Source organism: Bombina bombina, chromosome 4 (assembly GCF_027579735.1).
Source record: "Bombina bombina isolate aBomBom1 chromosome 4, aBomBom1.pri, whole genome shotgun sequence".
In the NCBI taxonomy this organism is placed as follows: Eukaryota; Metazoa; Chordata; class Amphibia; order Anura; family Bombinatoridae; genus Bombina; species Bombina bombina.
Genome location: NC_069502.1, coordinates 1,222,288,914 through 1,222,311,287, shown reverse-complemented (window position 1 = coordinate 1,222,311,287; position 22,374 = coordinate 1,222,288,914). Strand labels below are relative to the sequence as shown.

Sequence of the window (22,374 nt, the reverse complement as noted above, 5' to 3'; positions counted from 1 at the left end):
CAGAAGAAGACATTATTGTGTGTGATTGGATGGGTGAGTGTGTGTGAGCATCAGGAGAAGACATTATTGTGTGTGATTGGATGGGTGAGTGTATGTGAGCATCAGAAGAAGACGACATTATTGTGTGTGATTGGATGGGTAAGTGTATGTGAGCATCAGAAGAAGACATTATTGTGTGTGATCGGATAGGTGAGTGTCTGTGAGCATCAGAAGAAGACATTATTGTGTGTGATTGGATGGGTGAGTGTATGTGAGCATCAGAAGAAGACATTATTGTGTGTGATTGGATGGGTGCGTGTGTGTGTGTGTGAGCATCAGGAGAAGACATTATTGTGTGTGATTGGATGGGTGAGTGTATGTGAGCATCAGGAGAAGACATTACTTGTTGTGATTGGATGGGTGAGTGTGTGTGAGCATCAGGAGAAGACATTATTGTGTGTGATTGGATGGGTGAGTGTGTGTGAGCATCAGGAGAAGACATAATTGTGTGTGATTGGATGGGTGAGTGTATGTGAGCATCAGAAGAAGATATTATTGTGTGTGATTGGATGGGTGATTGTATGTGAGAATCAGAAGAAGACATTATTGTGTGTGATTGGATGGGTGAGTGTATGTGAGCATCAGAAGAAGACATTATTGTGTGTGATTGGATGGGTGAGTGTATGTGAGCATCAGGAGAAGACATTACTTGTTGTGATTGGATGGGTGAGTGTGTGTGAGCATCAGGAGAAGACATTATTGTGTGTGATTGGATGTGTGAGTGTATGTGAGCATCAGGAGAAGACATTACTTGTTGTGATTGGATGGGTGAGTGTGTGTGAGCATCAGGAGAAGACATTATTGTGTGTGATTGGATGGGTGAGTGTGTGTGAGCATCAGGAGAAGACATTATTGTGTGTGATTGGATGGGTGAGTGTATGTGAGCATCAGAAGAACACATTGTTGTGTGTGATTGGATGGGTGAGTGTATGTGAGCATCAGAAGAAGACATTATTGTGTGTGATTGGATGGGTGTGTGTATGTGAGCATCAGGAGAAGACATTACTTGTTGTGATTGGATGGGTGAGTGTGTGTGAGCATCAGGAGAAGACATTATTGTGTGTGATTGGATGGGTGAGTGTATGTGAGCATCAGGAGAAGACATTACTTGTTGTGATTGGATGGGTGAGTGTGTGTGAGCATCAGGAGAAGACATTATTGTGTATGATTGGATGGTTGAGTGTGTGTGAGCATCAGGAGAAGACATTACTTGTTGTGATTGGATGGGTGAGTGTGTGTGAGCATCAGGAGAAGACATTATTGTGTGTGATTGGATGGGTGAGTGTGTGTGAGCATCAGGATTAGACATTATTGTGTGTGATTGGATGGGTGAGTGAGTGTGTGTGAGCATCAGGAGAAGACATTGTGTGTGATTGGATGGGTGAGTGTGTGTGAGCATCAGGAGAAGACATTATTTTTGTGATTGGATGGGTGTGTGTGTGTGTGAGCATCAGGAGAAAACATTATTGTTTGTGATTGGATGGGTGAGTGTGTGTGAGCATCAGGAGAAGACATTATTGTGTGTGATTGGATGGGTGAGTGTATGTGTGCATCAGGAGAAGACATTACTGTGTGTGATTGGATGGGTGTGTGTGTGTGAGCATCAGGAGAAGACATTGTGTGTGATTGGATGGGTGAGTGTGTGTGAGCATCAGGAGAAGAAATTATTTTGTGTGATTGGATGGGTGAGTGTGTGTGAGCATCAGGAGAAGACTTTATTGTGTGTGATATGATGGGTGAGTGTATGTGAGCGTCGGAAGAAGACATTGTGTGTGATTGGATGGGTGTGTGTGTGTGAGCATCAGGAGAAGACATTGTGTGTGTTTGGATGGGTGAGTGTATGTGAGCATCAGGAGAAGACATTGTGTGTGTTTGGATGGGTGTGTGTGTGTGAGCATCAGGAGAAGACATTGTGTGTGTTTGGATGGGTGAGTGTATGTGAGCGTCAGGAGAAGACAATATTGTGTGTGATTGGATGAGTGAGTGTATGTGAGCATCAGAAGAAGACATTATTGTGTGTGATTGGATGGGTGAGTGTGTGTGAGCATCATGAGAAGACATTATTGTGTGTGATTGGATGGGTGAGTGTATGTGAGCATCAGAAGAAGACATTATTGTGTGTGATTGGATGGGTGAGTGTATGTGAGCATCAGAAGAAGACATTATTGTGTGTGATTGGATAGGTGAGTGTCTGTGAGCATCAGAAGAAGACATTATTGTGTGTGATTGGATGGGTGAGTGTATGTGAGTATCAGAAGAAGACATTATTGTGTGTGATTGGATGGGTGAGTGTATGTGAGTATCAGAAGAAGACATTATTGTGTGTGATTGGATGGGTGCGTGTGTGTGTGTGTGAGCATCAGGAGAAGACATTATTGTGTGTGATTGGATGGGTGAGTGTATGTGAGCATCAGGAGAAGACATTATTGTGTGTGATTGGATGGGTGAGTGTGTGTGAGCATCAGGAGAAGACATTATTGTGTGTGATTGAATGGGCAAGTGTATGTGAGCATCAGAAGAAGACATTATTGTGTGTGATTGGATGGGTAAGTGTATGTGAGCATCAGAAGAAGACATTATTGTGTGTGATTGGATGGGTGAGTGTATGTGAGCATCAGGAGAAGACATTACTTGTTGTGATTGGATGGGTGAGTGTGTGTGAGCATCAGGAGAAGACATTATTGTGTGTGATTGGATGGATGAGTGTATGTGAGCATCAGGAGAAGACATTACTTGTGATTGGATGGGTGAGTCTGTGTGAGCATCAGGAGAAGACATTATTGTGTGTGATTGGATGGGTGAGTGTGTGTGAGCATCAGGAGAAGACATTATTGTGTGTGATTGGAATTTGTGAGTGTATGTGAGCATCAGAAGAAGACATTATTGTGTGTGATTGGATGGGTGAGTGTATGTGAGCATCAGGAGAAGACATTACTTGTTGTGATTGGATGGGTGAGTGTGTGTGAGCATCAGGAGAAGACATTATTGTGTGTGATTGGATGGGTGAGTGTATGTGAGCATCAGGAGAAGACATTACTTGTTGTGATTGGATGGGTGAGTGTGTGTGAGCATCAGGAGAAGACATTATTGTGTGTGATTGGATGGGTGAGTGTGTGTGAGCATCAGGAGAAGACATTATTGTGTGTGATTGGATGGGTGAGTGTATGTGAGCATCAGAAGAAGACATTATTGTGTGTGATTGGATGGGTGAGTGTATGTGAGCATCAGAAGAAGACATTATTGTGTGTGATTGGATGGGTGAGTGTATGTGAGCATCAGGAGAAGACATTACTTGTTGTGATTGGATGGGTGAGTGTGTGTGAGCATCAGGAGAAGACATTATTGTGTGTGATTGGATGGGTGAGTGTATGTGAGCATCAGGAGAAGACATTACTTGTTGTGATTGGATGGGTGAGTGTGTGTGAGCATCAGGAGAAGACATTATTGTGTATGATTGGATGGGTGAGTGTGTGTGAGCATCAGGAGAAGACATTATTGTGTGTGATTGGATGGGTGAGTGTATGTGAGCATCAGAAGACATTATTGTGTGTGATTGGATGGGTGAGTGAATGTGAGCATTAAGAGAAGATATTATTGTGTATGATTGGATGGGTGAGTGTATGTGAGCATCAGGAGAAGAGATTGTGTGTGATTAGATGGGTGAGTGTATGTGAGCATCAGGAGAAGACATTGGGGCCTATCTATAAAGCTCCGAATGGAGCTTGATGCACCGTGTTTTCTGGCGAGCCTGAAACAGCAGTTATGAAGCAGCGGTCACAAAGACCGGTGCTCCATAACCTGTCCGCCTGCTCTGAGCATCAGACATCGCCGGAAATCAACCCGATCGAGTAAGATCGGGTTGATTGACACCCCCCTGCTGGTGGCCCATTGGCCGTGAGTCTGCAGGGGGCGGCGTTGCACCAGCAGCTCTTGGGCTGGTGTGTGAGTGTCAGGAGAAGACAATATTATGTGTGATTGGATTAATGTGTGTGCGGCAGTGGAGGCATTAATCCCTGTGTAGGGGGAGGCCTGTGGGTGGGCAGAAGAAAGCATTATTGACCTGTGTTTTGTGACAGGGAAACTATGTCATTATCTTTTTTCCATAATTTCAGGAGTTTTACCAATATTATACTATTGTCAACCTAAATGAAAATAATGCTGAACTCCAGGACAAGAAGGACTTACTGTCAAGTGGTAAGTCATTACATGTTATTAGTCTGACATGTTGTGGGCATGATGTTGACAAACTGCACAGAAGGTTCCTGTTCTATAAGGACAAAACCTTACAAATCAGACACGTGCTCCATCTTATACACAGATGAAATGTGTTCACTAATGATTTTGTGATTTTTTGTGAAATGTATTATCTCTGCAACAGTTTTTTTTGTTGTATTATTTATCCTGAAAACAGAGATGGTTTCCTTTTTAATATGAGGAGAGTCCACAGCTTCATTCATTACTTGTGGGAATACAGAGCCTGGCCACTAGGAGGAGGCAAAGACACCCCCAGCCAAAGGCTTAAATACCTCCCATACTATCCTCATCCTCCAGTCATTCTTTGCCTTTCGTCACAGGAGGATGGCAGAGAAGTGTCGGAAGATTCGGAGTAGTCTCTTATGGAGGGTAATACCCTTCGGTATGGGACTGGAGTTTAAAGTTGTCTTGTCAGCCTCTCAGTAAAAGCATTGACAATGTTACGATGTTAGGGTCTGGAGATGCAGGGAGAGTCTTTCTGCAAAACCATCCAGATTCGTATTAACAGCTCCTAAGCAATCAGTGTTGACGAGTTTCACTGCCTTCATCCAAAAAGAGAAAAGGCCCAGCACTTAATGCAACCAGGTGCACACTACTGGGGTTCTGCACATACCCCACAAATAGTAAAAGAAGGTAGCAGCACCACTCGGTAAACTTCAACATCTGTTTATTTGAGACTTCGCATAGAACACATAGCCTGCTTCTATCACTCAAGTCCATGTCAAGAGCGATGCTTTAAGACTGTCAAACTTGAGAGACTGTGTGTCTGTTCCACGGTGGTGATTCCGGTAAGATCCTTTCATTTTATACTCATATGATAACGCAAGAAGACAGGGTCACAGTGTGACTCCTTTTATCTGTATGGAATCAAAGGTTAATGTCTCCGGAGGGGTATTATTGAACAGGGGGGATTTACGCATAATTTGCTTTATTATGTTTTATACTGCAAACAAACAGAAAAAATATGGAACAGTGCTATTTCAGCAAGAAAAATCAATCAGAAAGAAGAAAGAGTATTAACGCACTATGTTTTACCGTAATAGTATTTTATTAAACACAATCTAAACATATGTTAATAAGTGACCGGTCACTATAAAATATCCTTAATAAGTAAAAAAAATTCCTTAATGTGTAAAATAATAAAAGTATAAATATATGTATATTGGCTGTAAATGGTACTGCAACCTAGAAGCCACCTTCTACTTTAAAAAATGCTTACTCTCTTATGCATCTCAAAAAATCAGTTTAACACTGGGGTCTAAAAAAGTCTAAAATGTCACTAAGTTGTAATATCGAATCCTAATTGCCCGGAGGAGGGTTATTTAAGGGTTCAGCAGACACTAGGCATACATCTTGAAAAAACCTTGATTTAAGGCGAAACACGTCGATTGGGTGACTGTGTCTGTTTAAGTGGCTCAGGAGCAATTTGAGCCGTAACTCTGCACAGAGTAAAAAGAACCATAGAACCCTACGAGGGCTCACTTACACAAGTCGACTTTGGAAGGCAGCTATTGGCCAGTTCGTCACACGTGATGCGGAAGAAACAGAGATAGACCATCACTGCTTAACCATTGGCGGTACACGAGACACGACAGCATCTGGAAGAAATAACACTTCATATGAAATATCGAGGTGAGGATTTGCCTAAAAAGAACTGTTTAAAAGCATTTTTTATCAACACACTGACACCTAGATTACGAGTCTTGCGTTAGGGTTAAAAAGCAGCGTTGAGAGGGACCAACACTGCTTTTTAACGCCCGCTGGTATTACGAGTCTTGCAGGTACAGGTGTACCGCTCACTTTTTTGGCCAGACTTGGAAATACCGCAAATCCACTTACGTCAATTGCCTATCCTATATTTTCAATGGGACTTGCATAGCGCCGATATTACGAGTCTGACCAAAAGTGAGCGGTAGACCCTCTCCTGTTAAGCCTGGTACCGCATTTAAAAGTCAGTAGTTAATAGTTTTACACTACAACGCCGTAGCATAAAACTCTTAAAGGGACACTGTACCCAAATTTTTTCTTTCGTGATTCAGATTGAGCATGAAATTTTAAGCAACTTTCTAATTTACTCCTATTATCAAATTTTCTTCATTCTCTTGGTATCTTTATTTGAAATGCACGAATGTAAGTTTAGATGCCGGCCCATTTTTGCTGAACAACCTCGGTTGTCCTTGCTGATTGGTGGATAAATTCATCCACCAATAAAAAAAATGCTGTCCAGAGTACTAAAACCAAAAAAAGCTTAGATGCCTTCTTTTTCAAATAAAGATAGCAAGAGAATGAAGAAAAAATGATAATAGGAGCAAATTAGAAAGTTGCTTAAAATTGCATGCTCTTTCCGAATTACAAAAGAAAAAAATTGGGTTCAGTGTCCCTTTAACTAAAGTGCTAAAAAGTAAACTAACACCCATAAACTACCTATTAACCCCTAAACCGAGGCCCCCCACATCGCAAACACTAAAATAAATTTTTTAAACCCTAATCTGCCGAACCAAACATCGCCGCCACTATAATAAATATATTAACCCCTAAACCGCCACACTCCCGCATCGCAAACTCTAGTTCAATATTATTAACCCCTAATCAGCCGGCCCTAACATCGCCGCCACCTACCTACATTTATTAACCCCTAATCTGACACCCCCAACGTCGCCGCCACTATAATAAAGTTATTAACCCCTAAACCTAAGTCTAACCCTAACCCCCCCTAACTTAAATATAATTTAAATAAATCTAAATAAAATTACTACAATTAACTAAATTATTCCTATTTAAACTAAATACTTACCTATAAAATAAACCCTAAGCTAGCTACAATATAACTAATAGTTACATTGTATCTATCTTAGGGTTTATTTTTATTTTACAGGCAACTTTGTATTTATTTTAACTAGGTAGAATAGTTATTAAATAGTTATTAACTATTTAATAACTACCTAGTTAATAACTAACCTAAGTTACACTAACACCTAACACTACACTATAATTAAATAAATTAACTAAACTAAATACAATTAATTACAATTACTATCTAAGTACGAAAAAACCCACTAGATTACAGAAAATAATAGATTTTTAAACTAATTACACCTACTCTAATCCCCTTAAAAAAATAAAAAAGCCCCCCAAAATAAAAAAAGCCCTACCCTACACTAAATTAAAAATAGCCTTTAAAAGGGCCTTTTGCGGGGCATTGTCCCAAAGTAATCAGCTCTTTTACCTGAAAAAAAATACAAATACCCCCCAACATTAAAACCCACCACGAAAAACACCAAACACTAAATTACAGAAAATAATAAACAAATTACAAGATTTTGAAACTAATTACACCTACTCTAATCCCCTAACAAAATAAAAAAGCCCCCCAAAATAAAAAAGCCCTACCCTACACTAAATTACAAATAGCCCTTAAAAGAGCCTTTTGCAGGGCATTGCCCCAAAGTAATCAGCTCTTTAACCTGTAAAATAAAAGTACAAATACGACCCCAACATTAAAACCCACCACCCACACAACCAACCCTACTCTAAAACCCACCCAATCCCCCTTAAAAAAACCTAACACTAACCCCCTGAAGATCACCCTACCGTGAGACGTCTGCACCCAACCCGTCGGGCAGAAGTCTTCATCCAGACGGCATTTTCTATCTTCATCCATCCGGCGCGGAGCGGGTCCTTCTTCAAGACATCCAACGCGGAGCATCCTCTTCTTTCTTCGTCCGACGACTGAATGAAGGTTCCTTTAAATGACGTCATCCAAGATGGCATCCCTTCAATTCTGATTGGCTGATAGAATTCTATCAGCCAATCGGAATTAAGGTAGAAAAAATCCTATTGACTGATCCAATCAGCCAATAGGATTGAGCTCACATTCTATTGGCTGATTGGAACAGCCAATACAATGCAAGCTCAATCCTATTGGCTGATTGCATCAGCCAATAGGATTTTTCTACCTTAATTCCGATTGGCTGATAGAATTCAGCCAATCGGAAATGAAGGGACGCCATCTTGCCATCTTGGATGACGTCATTTAAAGGAACCTTCATTCAGTCTTAGCCGTCGGATGAAGAGTATGCTCCGCGTCGGATGTCTTGAAGATGGACCCGCTCCGCGCCGGATGGATGAAGATAGAAGATGCCGTCTGGATAAAGGCTTCTGCCCGTCTGGAGGACCTCTTCTGCCCGGCTTGGATGAAGACTTCTGCCCGTCTGGAGGACCACTTCTGCCTGGTTGGGTGAAGACATCTCACGGTAGGGTGATCTTCAGGGGGTTAGTGTTGGGTTTTTTTTAAGGGGGGATTGGGTGGGTTTTAGAGTAGGGTTGGTTGTGTGGGTGGTGGGTTTTAATGTTGGGGTCGTATTTGCACTTTTATTTTACAGGTTAAAGAGCTGATTACTTTGGGGCAATGCCCTGCAAAAGGCCCTTTTAAGGGCTATTTGTAATTTAGTGTAGGGTAGGGCTTTTTTATTTTGGGGGGCTTTTTTATTTTGTTAGGGGATTAGAGTAGGTGTAATTAGTTTAAAAATCTTGTAATTTGTTTATTATTTTCTGTAAGTTAGTGTTTGGTGTTTTTCGTACTTTAGATAATTTTATTTAATTGTAATTAATTGTATTTAGTTTAGTTAATTTATTTATTTATAGTGTAGTGTTAGTTGTAATTGTAACTTAGGTTAGGTTTTATTTTACAGGTAAATTTGTCTTTATTTTAGATAGGTAGTTATTAAATAGTTAATAACTATTTAATAACTATTGTACCTAGTTAAAATAAATACAAAGTTGCCTGTAAAATAAAAATATACCCTAAGCTAGATACAATGTAATTATTAGTTATATTGTAGCTAGCTTAGGGTTTATTTTATAGGTAAGTATTTAGTTTTAAATATGAATAATTTAGTTAATTGTAGTAATTTTATTTAGATTTATTTAAATTATATTTAAGTTAGGGGGGCGTTAGGGTTAGACTTAGGTTTAGGGGTTAATATATTTATTATAGTGGTGGCGACATTGGGGGAGGCAGATTAGGGGTTAATAAATGTAGTTAGGTTGCGGCGACATTGGGGGCGGCAGATTAGGGGTTAATAAATATAACGTAGGGTTCGGCGATGTTGGGGGCAGCAGATTAGGTGTTCATAAGTATAATGTAGGTGGCGGCGGTGTCCGGAGCGGCAGATTAGGGGTTAATATTATAATGTAGCTGGCCGCGATGTCGGGGACGGCAGATTAGGGATTAATAAATGTAAGATTAGGGGTGTTTAGACTCGGGGTTCATGTTAGGGTGTTAGGTGTAGACATAAAATGTATTTCCCCATAGGAATCAATGGGGCTGCGTTAGAAGCTGAACGCATACTCTGGTTTCTCTTCAGATCGAATAAATCTTTCGCCTTTTTTAGAAGCTGAACGCTGCTTTTTTGCAGGTGTTAGGGTTTTTTTTTCAGCCGGCTCTCCCCCATTGATTCCTATGGGGAAATCGTGCACGAGCACGTTCAGCCAGCTCACCGCTAACGCAAGCAGCACTGGTATTGAGGTGAGATGTGGAGCTAAATTTTGCTCTTCGCTCACATTTTTTGCGGATAACACTGGGTTTGTAAAAACCCATAATACCAGAGTTGTCTACAAGTGAGCGGTGAGCATAAACTGCTCGTTAGCACCGCACCCCTCCTAACACAAAACTCGAAATCTAGGTGTGAGTTTTTCCCTCACCTCTAAGAGTGGGAGGCCTGAGAAGCAGGTTATTAAAGAGAGCTGCCGGGTCTGCTGATTTTATACGATATATCAGACAAGTTTGAACTGTAACAACAGGATTCGATATTACAACTTAGTGACATTTTAGACTTTTTTAGACCCCAGTGTTAAACTGATTTTTTGAGATGCATAAGAGAGTAAGCATTTTTTAAAGTAGTAGGTGGCTTCTAGGTTGCAGTACCATTTACAGCCAATATACATATATTTATACTTTTATTATTTTACACATTAAGGAATTTTTTTACTTATTAAGGATATTTTATAGTGACCGGTCACTTATTAACATATGTTTAGATTGTGTTTAATAAAAAACTATTACGGTAAAACATAGTGCTTTAATACTCTTTCTTCTTTCTGATTGATTTTTCTTGCTGAAATAGCACTGTTCCATATTTTTTCTGCTTGTTTGTAGTATATCTTTTTTACAACTATATGGGAGAGTTGTATTTTGGAATAGCCTGAATTATCATTGGGTTGTACTGAGGTATACCCCTTTGTATATTATTATTATGTTTTATGCTGCGACATGTGTGAGATGAGGCTCAGGCAGATGTTGGAACATTCAGGTTTTACTTTTGGTTTGGATAGCTGCGTGTCCAGTTAGGTTTGGGGCGATTCTTCCAGGAGCAGGGGTGGTCCTGCATGGCACAGCACGTGACCGGTTGTGATCTCATTGATTTCCTGTTTCCTGACCATGCGGTTTACAGGAGACAAAGCGGTTTCTCTGTGTGGCCTAGGAGGTGGTGAGTGCCCCAGCCCTTAGGGGTATAATGGTGCCATTTATCTTTTTCTATAGTCCATCTTAAAAGCGCAAGCTACGGAGGACTCTGATACGTTAGAGGGTACTCCCTCTTTACCTAAATCTAATACCTGGTTTTATTGTGAGGAGGGTACAGTATACCGGCCTGCTCAGTTATGTTCCACATGCCTTGATAAAGTACTTATATCTAAGAAAAACAAGATGTTTACTACCCTTGAGGGTAGCTAATTCTTTTATCTGTGATGCAAATATGCAGCTCATTCGCCTGAATGCCAAGACATCAGGTTTTTCTGTTCTAGTCCGTAGAGCACTCAGGCTGAAGTCTTGGTCTGCGGACATGACATCAAAATCTAGATTACTTTCCCTTCCATTTAGGGGGAAGTGTAATACACCTTTAAGAACTATCCACTTTTCCTCCTCCCACTTTTCCCTGCTATAAATCATCAGGGGTTTCCCTAGCACATTGCCTGAATAGTGAAGTCATTTCCTGTCTTTAGACTTCTCAGTGAAAGGAAAGCTCTTTACTTTTGTTGTCAGGAATTTAACTCTTTCTGCATTATTACTTTGACTTATTATTTTTGCAAGCAAAACTCAGCTTGTCTCAAGTTCCTGTCATTCACTACCTGCAAGTTCCGTTTTTTTACTCAGGATCACCTTCAGCTGCTCACTTCAGTTTTACCAAGGTAGCTGTCTCCTTGCTGTCTGCTGATTCCACTATCAGTGTTCCAGTCTCCCAAGAAGCTGCAAGTTTGCCTGTGCAAAAGAACATTCATTTTGTGCCTGTTTGTGTCAAGTTAAAGGACAGATCTTCACCTGCAATCATCTCTTTTTACTCATACCTGATATTAAGTAACAGTATTATAAACAATACAATTGCTGACTGTGGATACTATTACTTGCACTTAATAACTATTACTCATTGCAAATGCTGACTGTGGATATTTTTACTTGAACTTAACAACTATTCAGCTGTGTTGATTTTGAACATGCAGGAAGATTAACTCTTTACATATCAAACAGCAGGCACATACTAAGCTGTTATATTTGATACTTACTGAGCTTTAAGCATATTTCTAGCTCAATTTTGTAGTTGATCCATGTATACTCTAATTAAACTCGCTCTGTTCTGTTAACCCAAACATTATTTATGTTTGGGTTAAGTTTTCATCAGAGCTACAACACTGGTATTGCATAATTCAAAACAGGTAAAGTAGAGATTTACCTTACAGGAAGATTCAGGCCTGGACTCAATCATATCCACGGTCACTGGGGGCAAAGATGCCTTTCTACCGCAGGATAAGAAAAATAAACCTAAAGGACAGGGTCCTAATTTTCGTACCTTTCGTTCGGATAAATCCCAACGCCAGCAGCCCACTGCGAACCCTGAACAGTCCAAGGGAACTTGGAAACCATCTCAGTCTTGAAATAAATCCAAGCAGAACAAGAAGCCCTCCAAAACAAAATCGGCATGAAGGGGCGGCCCCCGATCCGTCGCTGGATTGTGTTGGGGGCAGACTATCTCTCTTTGTGGAGGCTTGGCTTGGGGACGTGCAAGACCCTTGGGTTCTGGAGGTCATCGCTCAGGATTACAGGATAGGTTTCAAATCTCATCCACCCAGGGGCAGATTTCTCTTATCAAACCTGCCTTGAAGGCCAGGAAAACAAGAAGTTTTTCTAGGGTGCGTGAGGGATCTCTCCTCCCTGGAAATTAATATGCTGGTACCTCTAGCAGAGAAAGGTCTGGGGTACTACTCAAACCTTTTTGTGGTCCCACAGAAGGAGGGTACGTATTGCTCAATTCTGGACCTAAAGTGCTTAAACAAATTCCTGTCAGTCCCATTGTTCAAAATGGAGACGATAAAGTCCATTCTGCCCTTCAAGAGGGACAGTTCATGACTACGGTAGACTTGAAGGATGCTTACCTTCATGTGCCAATACACAAGGATTACTTCAAGTTCTTAAGATTCCCGTTTCTGGACCAGCATTTCCAGTTTGTTGCACTTCCATTTGGTCTAGCTACTGTCCCAAGAGTCTTTACGAAGGTTCTAGGGGCTCTGGTGGCGAGAACCAGAGGTATAGCAGTAGCGCCATACTTGGACGACATCCTGGTTCAGGCTCCATCCTGTCGGCTGGCAGAGGACCATTCAAGAGCTCTTCTAATTCTTCTTCAATCTCATGGATGGAACATAAACTTAGAAAAGAGTTCTCTGGTTCCCAGTACCAGGGTGGAATTCCTGGATACGGTAATAGATTCCATATCCATGAGGATATTTCTTACAGACCAGAGACGTTGCAAAATTACTTCCAATTGTCTTGCCCTACAGACCTCCTTAAGGCCCTCTGTGGCCCGGTGTATGGAGGTAATTGGGCTCATGGTGTCCAGCATAGACATCATCCCATTCCCCAGATTCCATCTCAGACCTCTTCAGCTGTGCATGCTAAGTCAGTGGAACAGCGATTACTCGGATCTGTCACAACAGATTTCTCTGGACAGCCAGTCAAGAGAATCGTTCTCTTGGTGGCTCTGTCCAGATCACCTGTCCCAAGGGACATCTTTTTTGAGACCATCCTGGGAGATTGTGACTACAGACCGAAGTCTATCAGGATGGGGAGCTGTTTGGAGTGCCAGGAAGGCACAGGGCCTGTGGACTCGAGAGGAATCTCTCCTCCCGATCAACATTTTGGAACTTCGAGCAATCTTCAATGCTCTGAAGGCTTGGCCTCATCTGGGTTTGTCCCAGTTTATCAGATTCCAATCAGACAACATAACCTTGGTGGCTTACATCAACCATCAGGGGGGAACGAGGAGCTCCCTAGCAATGAAGGAAGTATCTCGGATTCTGGAATGGGCGGAAGCCCACAACTGCTCGCAGTTGGTGATCAACATTCCAGGTGTGGACAACTGGAAAGTGGATTGTCTCAGCAGATAATCGTTTCATCCGGGGGAATGGTATCTCCATCCCGAGTTGTTTGTGGAGATTTGCATCAGATGGGGGGCGCCGGAGATAGATCTCATGGCGTCCCGACTCAATACCAAGCTACCCAGATATGGGTCGCGGTCCAGGGATCCTCAGGCAGAACTGATAGATGCATTAGCAGTGCTTTAGAGGTTCAGCATAGTTTACATTTTTTCACCGTTACCACTTCTCCCTCGTGTAGTGGCCCGCATCAAGCAGGAGCAAGCTTCGGCTATTCTAATTGCTCCATTGTGGCCACCAAGGATTTGGTTCGCGGATCTGGTGGGGATGTCTTCATCTCCTCCGTGGAAGTTACCTTGTCACAGAGATCAGCTGGAACAGGGTCCTTTTGTTCATCAGAATCTAGATTCTCTGAGGCTGACTGCATGGAGATTGAATGCTTAGTCCTAGCCAAGAGAGGCTTTTCTGAGAAAGTGATTGATACTCTCATTCAAGCTAGAAAGCCGGTCACCCATCGCATCTATCATAAGGTGTGGAGGACCTACTTATTCTGGTGGGAAGAGTGTGGATTCCCCTGGCATAAGGTCAGGGTATCCAGGATTCTTTCCTTTCTCCAGGATAGTTTGGAGAAGGGACTTGCCACTAGTTCCTTAAAGGGACAGATTTCGGCTCCATCTGTGTTATTGTACAAGAGGCACACTGAGCTTCCTGATGTACAGTCTTTTGTTCAGGTTCTGTCTAGAATCAGGCCTGTGTTTAGACCTCCCGCTCCTCCTTGGAGCTAATGGGGGGTAGTTATCAAGCCGTCTACTTTTCTGGCTTCGCCGGCCCAATACGTCCGCCTAAACTCGCCTACCTTCGCCGCCGCGGACCTTGAATACGTTCGCCTAAGTTATCAAATAAAGCTGTCAAAAAGCCGCGGGGCGATGAGCAGCGGACTGTGAGAGTTATCACTCATCCGATCTCGCTGCCCTTCGGCTTTTTCCCAGCTTTATTGCTAGCCTGTCACTAAGCACTCACACTAAACTGCACTGTTCTGCCCCCTATACCGGCGCCCCCGGAGCCCCCCGCAACTAAATAAAGTTACTAACCCCTAAACCGCCGCTCCTAGACCCTGCCGCAACTCTTATAAATGTATTAACCCCTAAACCGCCGCTCCCGGACACCGCTGCCACCTACATTATACCTAGTAACCCCTATCCTGCCCCCCCTATACCGTCGCCCTCTATTATAAAATTATTAACCCCTATCCTGCTGATCCCGCACCTCTCCGCAACTAAATAAATAGTTTAACCCCTAAACCGCCGCTCCATGAACCCGCCGCAACCTATAATAAATTTATTAACCCCTATCCTGCCCCCCACTACGCCGCCGCCACTGTAATAAAATGATTAACCCCTAAACCTAAGTCTAACCCTAACCATAACGCCCCCCTAACTTAAATATTAATTAAATAAATCTAAATAAATTAACTCTTATTAACTAAATGAATCCTATTTAAAACTAAATACTTACCTTTAAAATAAACCCTAATATAGCTACAATATAAATAATAATTATATTCTAGCTATCTTAGGATTTATTTTTATTTTACAGGTACCTTTCAATTTATTTTAACCATGTACAATAACTATTAAATAGTTATTAACTATTTAATAGCTTACCTAGCTAAAATAAAGAGAAATGTACCTGTGAAATAAATCCTAACCTAAGTTACAATTACACCTAACACTACACTATACTTTAATAAATTATTCCTATTTAAAAATAAATACTTACCTGTAAAATAAACCCTAAGATAGCTACAATGTAATTAATACTTATATTATAGCTATTTTTGGATTTATATTTATTTTACAGGTAACTTTGTATTTATTTTAGCTAGTTAGAATAGTTATTAAATAGTTATTAACTATTTAATAACTACCTAGCTAAAAGAAATACAAAATTACCTGTAAAATAATTCCTAACTTAAGTTACAATTAAACCTAATACTACACTATCATTAAATTAACTAAATAAACTACCTACAAAGAACTACAATGAAATACAATTACATAAACTAACTAAAGTACAAAAAATAAAAAAAGCTAAGTTACAAAAAATAAAAAATTAAGTTACAAACATGTTAAAAATATTACAACAATTTTAAGCTACTTACACCTAATCTAAGCCCCCTAATAAAATAACAAACCCCCCCAAAATAAAAAAAATCCCTACCCTATTCTAAATTACATAAATTTCAATGCTCTTTTACCTTACCAGCCCTTAAAAGGGCCATTTGTGGGGGCATGCCCCAAAAAGTTCAGCTCTTTTGCCTGTAAAATAAAAATACAACCCCCCCCCCCCAACATTAAAACCCACCACCCACATACCCCTAATCTAACCCAAACCCCCCTTACAAAAACCTAACACTAATCCCCTGAAGATCATCCTACCTTGAGTCGTCTTCACTCAGCCGAGCCACCGATGGAACTGAAGAGGGCATCCGGAACGGAAGAAGTTAATCCTCCAAGCGGCGCTGAAGAAATCTTCCATCCGATGAAGTCATCATCCAGGCGGCGCTGAAGAAGTCTTCGATCCGGCCGATGTCATCTTCAAAGAGGCGCTGAAGAGGTCTTCTATCCGGGCGAAGTCATCTTCCAAGCCGGGTCTTGAATCTTCCTTCCGCCGACGCGGAACCACCTTCTTCACCGACGGACTACGACGAATGACGGCTCCTTTAAGGGACGTCATCCAAGATGGCGTCCCCTCAATTCCGATTGGCTGATAGGATTCTATCAGCCAATCGGAATTAAGGTAGGAAAATCTGATTGGCTGATGGAATCAGCCAATCAGATTCAAGTTCAATCCGATTGGCTGATCCAATCAGCCAATCAGATTGAGCTCGCATTCTATTGGCTGATCGGAACAGCCAATAGAATGCGAGCTCAATCTGATTGGCTGATTGGATCAGCCAATCGGATTGAACTTGAATCTAATTGGCTGATTCCATCAGCCAATCAGATTTTCCTACCTTAATTCCGATTGGCTGATAGAATCCTATCAGCCAATCGGAATTGAGGGGACGCCATCTTGGATGACGTCCCTTAAAGGAGCCGTCATTCGTCGTAGTCCGTCGGTGAAGAAGGTGGTTCCGCGTCGGCGGAAGGAAGATTCAAGACCCGGCTTGGAAGATGACTTCGCCCGGATAGAAGACCTCTTCAGCGCCTCTTTGAAGATGACATCGGCCGGATCGAAGACTTCTTCAGCGCCGCCTGGATGATGACTTCATCGGATGGAAGATTTCTTCAGCGCCGCTTGGAGGATTAACTTCTTCCGTTCCGGATGCCCTCTTCAGTTCCATCGGTGGCTCGGCTGAGTGAAGACGACTCAAGGTAGGATGATCTTCAGGGGATTAGTGTTAGGTTTTTGTAAGGGGGGTTTGGGTTAGATTAGGGGTATGTGGGTGGTGGGTTTTAATGTTGGGGGGGGGGTTGTATTTTTATTTTACAGGCAAAAGAGCTGAACTTTTTGGGGCATGCCCCCACAAATGGCCCTTTTAAGGGCTGGTAAGGTAAAAGAGCATTGAAATTTATGTAATTTAGAATAGGGTAGGGATTTTTTTTATTTTGGGGGGGTTTGTTATTTTATTAGGGGGCTTAGATTAGGTGTAAGTAGCTTAAAATTGTTGTAATATTTTTAACATGTTTGTAACGTAATTTTTTATTTTTTGTAACTTAGCTTTTTTTATTTTTTGTACTTTAGTTAGTTTATGTAATTGTATTTCATTGTAGTTCTTTGTAGGTAGTTTATTTAGTTAATTTAATGATAGTGTAGTATTAGGTTTAATTGTAACTTAAGTTAGGAATTATTTTACAGGTAATTTTGTATTTCTTTTAGCTAGGTAGTTATTAAATAGTTAATAACTATTTAATAACTATTCTAACTAGCTAAAATAAATACAAAGTTACCTGTAAAATAAATATAAATCCAAAAATAGCTATAATATAAGTATTAATTACATTGTAGCTATCTTAGGGTTTATTTTACAGGTAAGTATTTATTTTTAAATAGGAATAATTTATTAAAGTATAGTGTAGTGTTAGGTGTAATTGTAACTTAGGTTAGGATTTATTTCACAGGTACATTTCTCTTTATTTTAGCTAGGTAAGCTATTAAATAGTTAATAACTATTTAATAGTTATTGTACATGGTTAAAATAAATTGAAAGGTACCTGTAAAATAAAAATAAATCCTAAGATAGCTAGAATATAATTATTATTTATATTGTAGCTATATTAGGGTTTATTTTAAAGGTAAGTATTTAGTTTTAAATAGGATTCATTTAGTTAATAAGAGTTAATTTATTTAGATTTATTTAATTAATATTTAAGTTAGGGGGCGTTAGGGTTAGGGTTAGGTTTAGGGGTTAATCATTTTATTACAGTGGCGGCGGCGTAGTGGGGGGCAGGATAGGGGTTAATAAATTTATTATAGGTGGCGACGGTGTAGGGGGGGCAGATTAGGGGTTAATAAATGTATTATAGGTGGCGACGGTGTAGGGGGGGCAGGATAGGGGTTAATACATTTAATATAGGTTGCGGCGGGTTCAGGGAGCGGCGGGTTAGGGGTTAATACATTTATTATAGTTGCGGTGGGCTCCGGGAGCGGCGGTTTAGGGGTTAATATGTATAGAGTAGCTTGCGGTGGGCTCCGGGAGCGGCGGTTTAGGGGGTAATAACTTTATTTAGTTGCGGCGGTGTAGGGGGGGTCAGATTAGGGGTGTTTAGACTCGGGGTACATGTTAGGGTGTTAGGTGTAGACAGCTCCCATAGAAATCAATGGGATGTCTGTCAGCAGCGAACTTGTACTTTCGCTATGGTCAGACTCCCATTGATTCCTATGGGATCCGCCGCCTCCAGGGGTGGCGGATTGAAAACCAGGTACGCTGGGCCGTAAAAGTGCCGAGCGTACCTGCTAGTTTTTTGATAGCTAGCAAAAGTAGTGAGAATGTGCCGCACTTGTGTGCGGAACATCTGGAGTGACGTAAGAATCGATCTGTGTCGGACTGAGTCCGGCGGATCGAAGCTTACGTCACAAAATTCTACTTTTGCCTGTCTCGAGCCTTTGATAACTAAGGCGTATCAGCCTCGCCACAAATACGCTGCGGAATACGCAGCGTATTTGAGGTTGACGGCTTGATAACTAGGCCCCTAAATCTAGTTCTTAAAGTTTTGCAGAGTGCTCCGTTTGAGCCCATGCATTCGGTTGACATTAAATTACTGTCTTGGAAGGTTCTTTTTCTACTGTCTATTGCTTCGGCACTCAGAGTCTCTGAGATGGCGGCCTTGCAATGTGAGCCTCCTTACCTAGTTTTTCATACTGATAAGGCTGTTCTTCGTACTGGGTTGGGTTTTCTCCCTAAGGTTGTGTCTGATCACAACATCAATCAGGAGATTGTGGTTCCTTCCTTGTGTCCTAATCCTTCTTCGAAGGAACGGTTACTTCATAATTTGGATGTGGTTCGGCCTTTGAAATTCTATCTTCAAGCAATGAGGGATTTTAGACAGACTTCGTCCTTGTTTGTTCTCTATTCTGGGAAGCATAGAGGGCAGAAGGCCTCTTCCACTTCCTTATCTTTTTGGTTGAGGAGCATTATTCGCTTAGGCGTCTATGGAGCAGATTTGTAGGGCGACTACCTGGTCCTCCTTTTGGGAGAAAGGTTTTGCAGGCTGTGGTGCCCTCAGAATAGGGTCCGCCTCTCTTTTACCCTCCCGTTTTCATTCAATGTCCTCTAAAGCTAGGGTATATGAATGAAGCCGTGGACTCTCCTCATATTAAGAAGGAAAATATAAATTATGCTTACCAGATAATTTCCTTTCCTTCTGTATGAGGAGAGTCCATGGCCCCCGCCCATTTTTCTCCGTTGGGCGGACCTACATTTTTGTTATTCTTCTGGCACATTTTATAGCCTGATGTTTCTCCTATTGTTCCTTGTTCCCTTTGCAGAATGACTGGGGGATGAGGGAGTGGGGGAGGTATTTAAGCGTTTGGCTGTGGTGTCTTTGCCTCCTCCTAGTGGCCAGGTTCTGTATTCCCACAAGTAATGAATGAAGCCGTGGACTCTCCTCATACAGAAGGAAAGGAAATTAGTTGGTAAGCATAATTTATGTTTTGTGTCGTGTCTAGTATGGCTGATCCCCTAGGCAAGTGTAAGCCGGCATGTTTGTCAGCAGCTACATATAACTCCATGTATCTCGCAGGTCAGAATACCGTCGAATCAGCAAGCCATCCCCGGAAGAAACCGTCTGTGATAGCAATACTAAAAAAGGTAAGTGTTCCCCTAAGTATGGCCCAGACAGACTAACTCACAATATATGTGTCCCTATGCTATACTGGTTCTTTATTGTACATATGCCATTTTATATTTGTGCCATATTTTACTGGTGCTGTATTGTACTGGTGCTATATTGTACTGGTACCCTATTGTACTCATGCCATATTATATTTGTGCCATATTATACTGGTGCCCTATTGTACTCATGCCATATTATACTGGTGCCATATTATACTGGTGCCATATTATATTTGTGCCATATTGTACTGGTGCCGTATTGTACTGGTACCCTATTGTACTCATGCCATATTATATTTGTGCCATATTATACTGGTGCCTTATTGTACTCATGCCATATTATACTGGTGCCATATTATATTTGTGCCATATTTTACTGGTGCTGTATTGTACTGGTGCTATATTGTACTGGTACCCTATTGTACTCATGCCATATTATATTTGTGCCATATTATACTGGTGCCTTATTGTACTCATGCCATATTATACTGGTGCCATATTATATTTGTGCCATATTGTACTGGTGCCGTATTTTACTGGTGCTGTATTGTACTGGTGCTATATTGTACTGGTACCTTATTGTACTCATTCCATATTATATTGGTGCCATATTATATTTGTGCCATATTATACTGGTGCCTTATTGTACATATGCCATTTTATATTTGTGCCATATTTTACTGGTGCTGTATTGTACTGGTGCTATATTGTACTGGTGCCATATTGTACTGGTGCCATATTATACTGTTACCATATTGTACTGATGTTATATTGTACAGGTGCTATATTATACTGGTGCCATATTGTACTGGTGCCATATTATACTGTTTCCATATTGTACTGATGTTATATTGTACAGGTGCTATATTGTAATGGTGCCATATTGTACTGGTGCCATATTATACTGTTACCATATTTTACTGATGCTATATTGTACAGGTGCTATATTGTACTGGTGCCATATTGTACTGGTGCCATATTGTACTGATGCCATATTGTACTAGTATCTTATTATATTGGTGCTATATTGTACAGGTGCCATATTATAATAGTACCTTATTGTACTGGTGCCCTATTGTACTGGTGCCATATTATACTGGTGCCATATTGTACTGATGCTATATTGTACAGGTGCTATATTGTAATGGTGCCATATTGTACTGGTGCCATATTGTACTGGTAGCCTATTGTTTTGGTGCCATATTGTACTGGTGCCATATTGTACTGGTAGCCTATTGTTTTGATGCCATATTATACTGGTGCCATATTGTACTGATGCTATATTGTACAGGTGCTATATTGTAATGGTGCCATATTGTACTGGTGCCATATTGTACTGGTAGCCTATTGTTTTGGTGCCATATTGTACTGGTGCCATATTTTACTGGTAGCCTATTGTTTTGGTGCCATATTATACTGGTGCCATATTGTACTGATGCTATATTGTACAGGTGCTATATTGTAATGGTGCCATATTGTTTTGGTGCCATATTGTACTGGTGCCATATTTTAGTGATGCATATTGTACTGGTGCCATATTTTAGTGATGCATATTGTACTGGTGCCATATTGTACTGGTAGCCTATTGTTTTGGTGCCATATTGTACTGGTGCCATATTTTAGTGATGCATATTGTACTGGTGCCATATTATACTGGTGCCATATTGTACTGATGCTATATTGTACAGGTGCTATATTGTAATGGTGCTATATTGTACTGGTGCCATATTGTACTGGTGCCATATTGTACTGGTAGCCTATTGTTTTGGTGCTATATTGTACTGGTGCCATATTATACTGGTGCCATATTGTACAGGTGCTATATTGTAATGGTGCCATATTGTACTGGTAGCCTATTGTTTTGGTGCCATATTGTACTGGTGCCATATTTTAGTGATGCATATTGTACTGGTACCATATTGTACCAATTGGAGCTTATCATATTTGCGTTAGAATGTCGCTTTAAGTGAGACTTCAGTGGTTGATGATCCTACAAACACCAAAACCAAATAGTTTTCTTGGCTTGTGCTGTAAAGGTCAGGGCAAGCGCCATACGATCCTATGGAAGGCACACTCTTCTGTACAGTGAGGGGCAGACCACTTTTTTATAACATTTTGCCTTGCAGGAGTTTTGCAAAACTGGCTAGACTGAAAGAGCATTTCTTGGAGGACCAAGCGAGGTTTAGAACTTGTTGCTTTTCACATGAAAGCAACAAGTGATATTAAAGTAAATAGTGTTGCTTAAAGGGACAGTCAACATTGTTATTAATGCTACATAACTCTGCACTAATCACAGTGAGGCCGATCGCACCATTGAACTA

The 22,374-nt window shown here is 41.0% G+C and overlaps 1 protein-coding gene across 2 annotated transcripts in view; it reads left to right on the top strand.

Moving 5' to 3' along the window:
- SLC29A1 (solute carrier family 29 member 1 (Augustine blood group)) overlaps positions 1 to 22,374 on the top strand; it is a 524,950-nt gene that overhangs the window by 455,842 nt on the left and 46,734 nt on the right. For both annotated transcript variants that reach the window (XM_053712749.1, XM_053712750.1), the window contains 2 exons: positions 4,152 to 4,233; positions 19,962 to 20,029. In XM_053712749.1, coding sequence (XP_053568724.1) covers positions 4,152 to 4,233; positions 19,962 to 20,029 — 150 coding nt within the window. The remainder of the gene's footprint in view (positions 1 to 4,151; positions 4,234 to 19,961; positions 20,030 to 22,374) is intronic.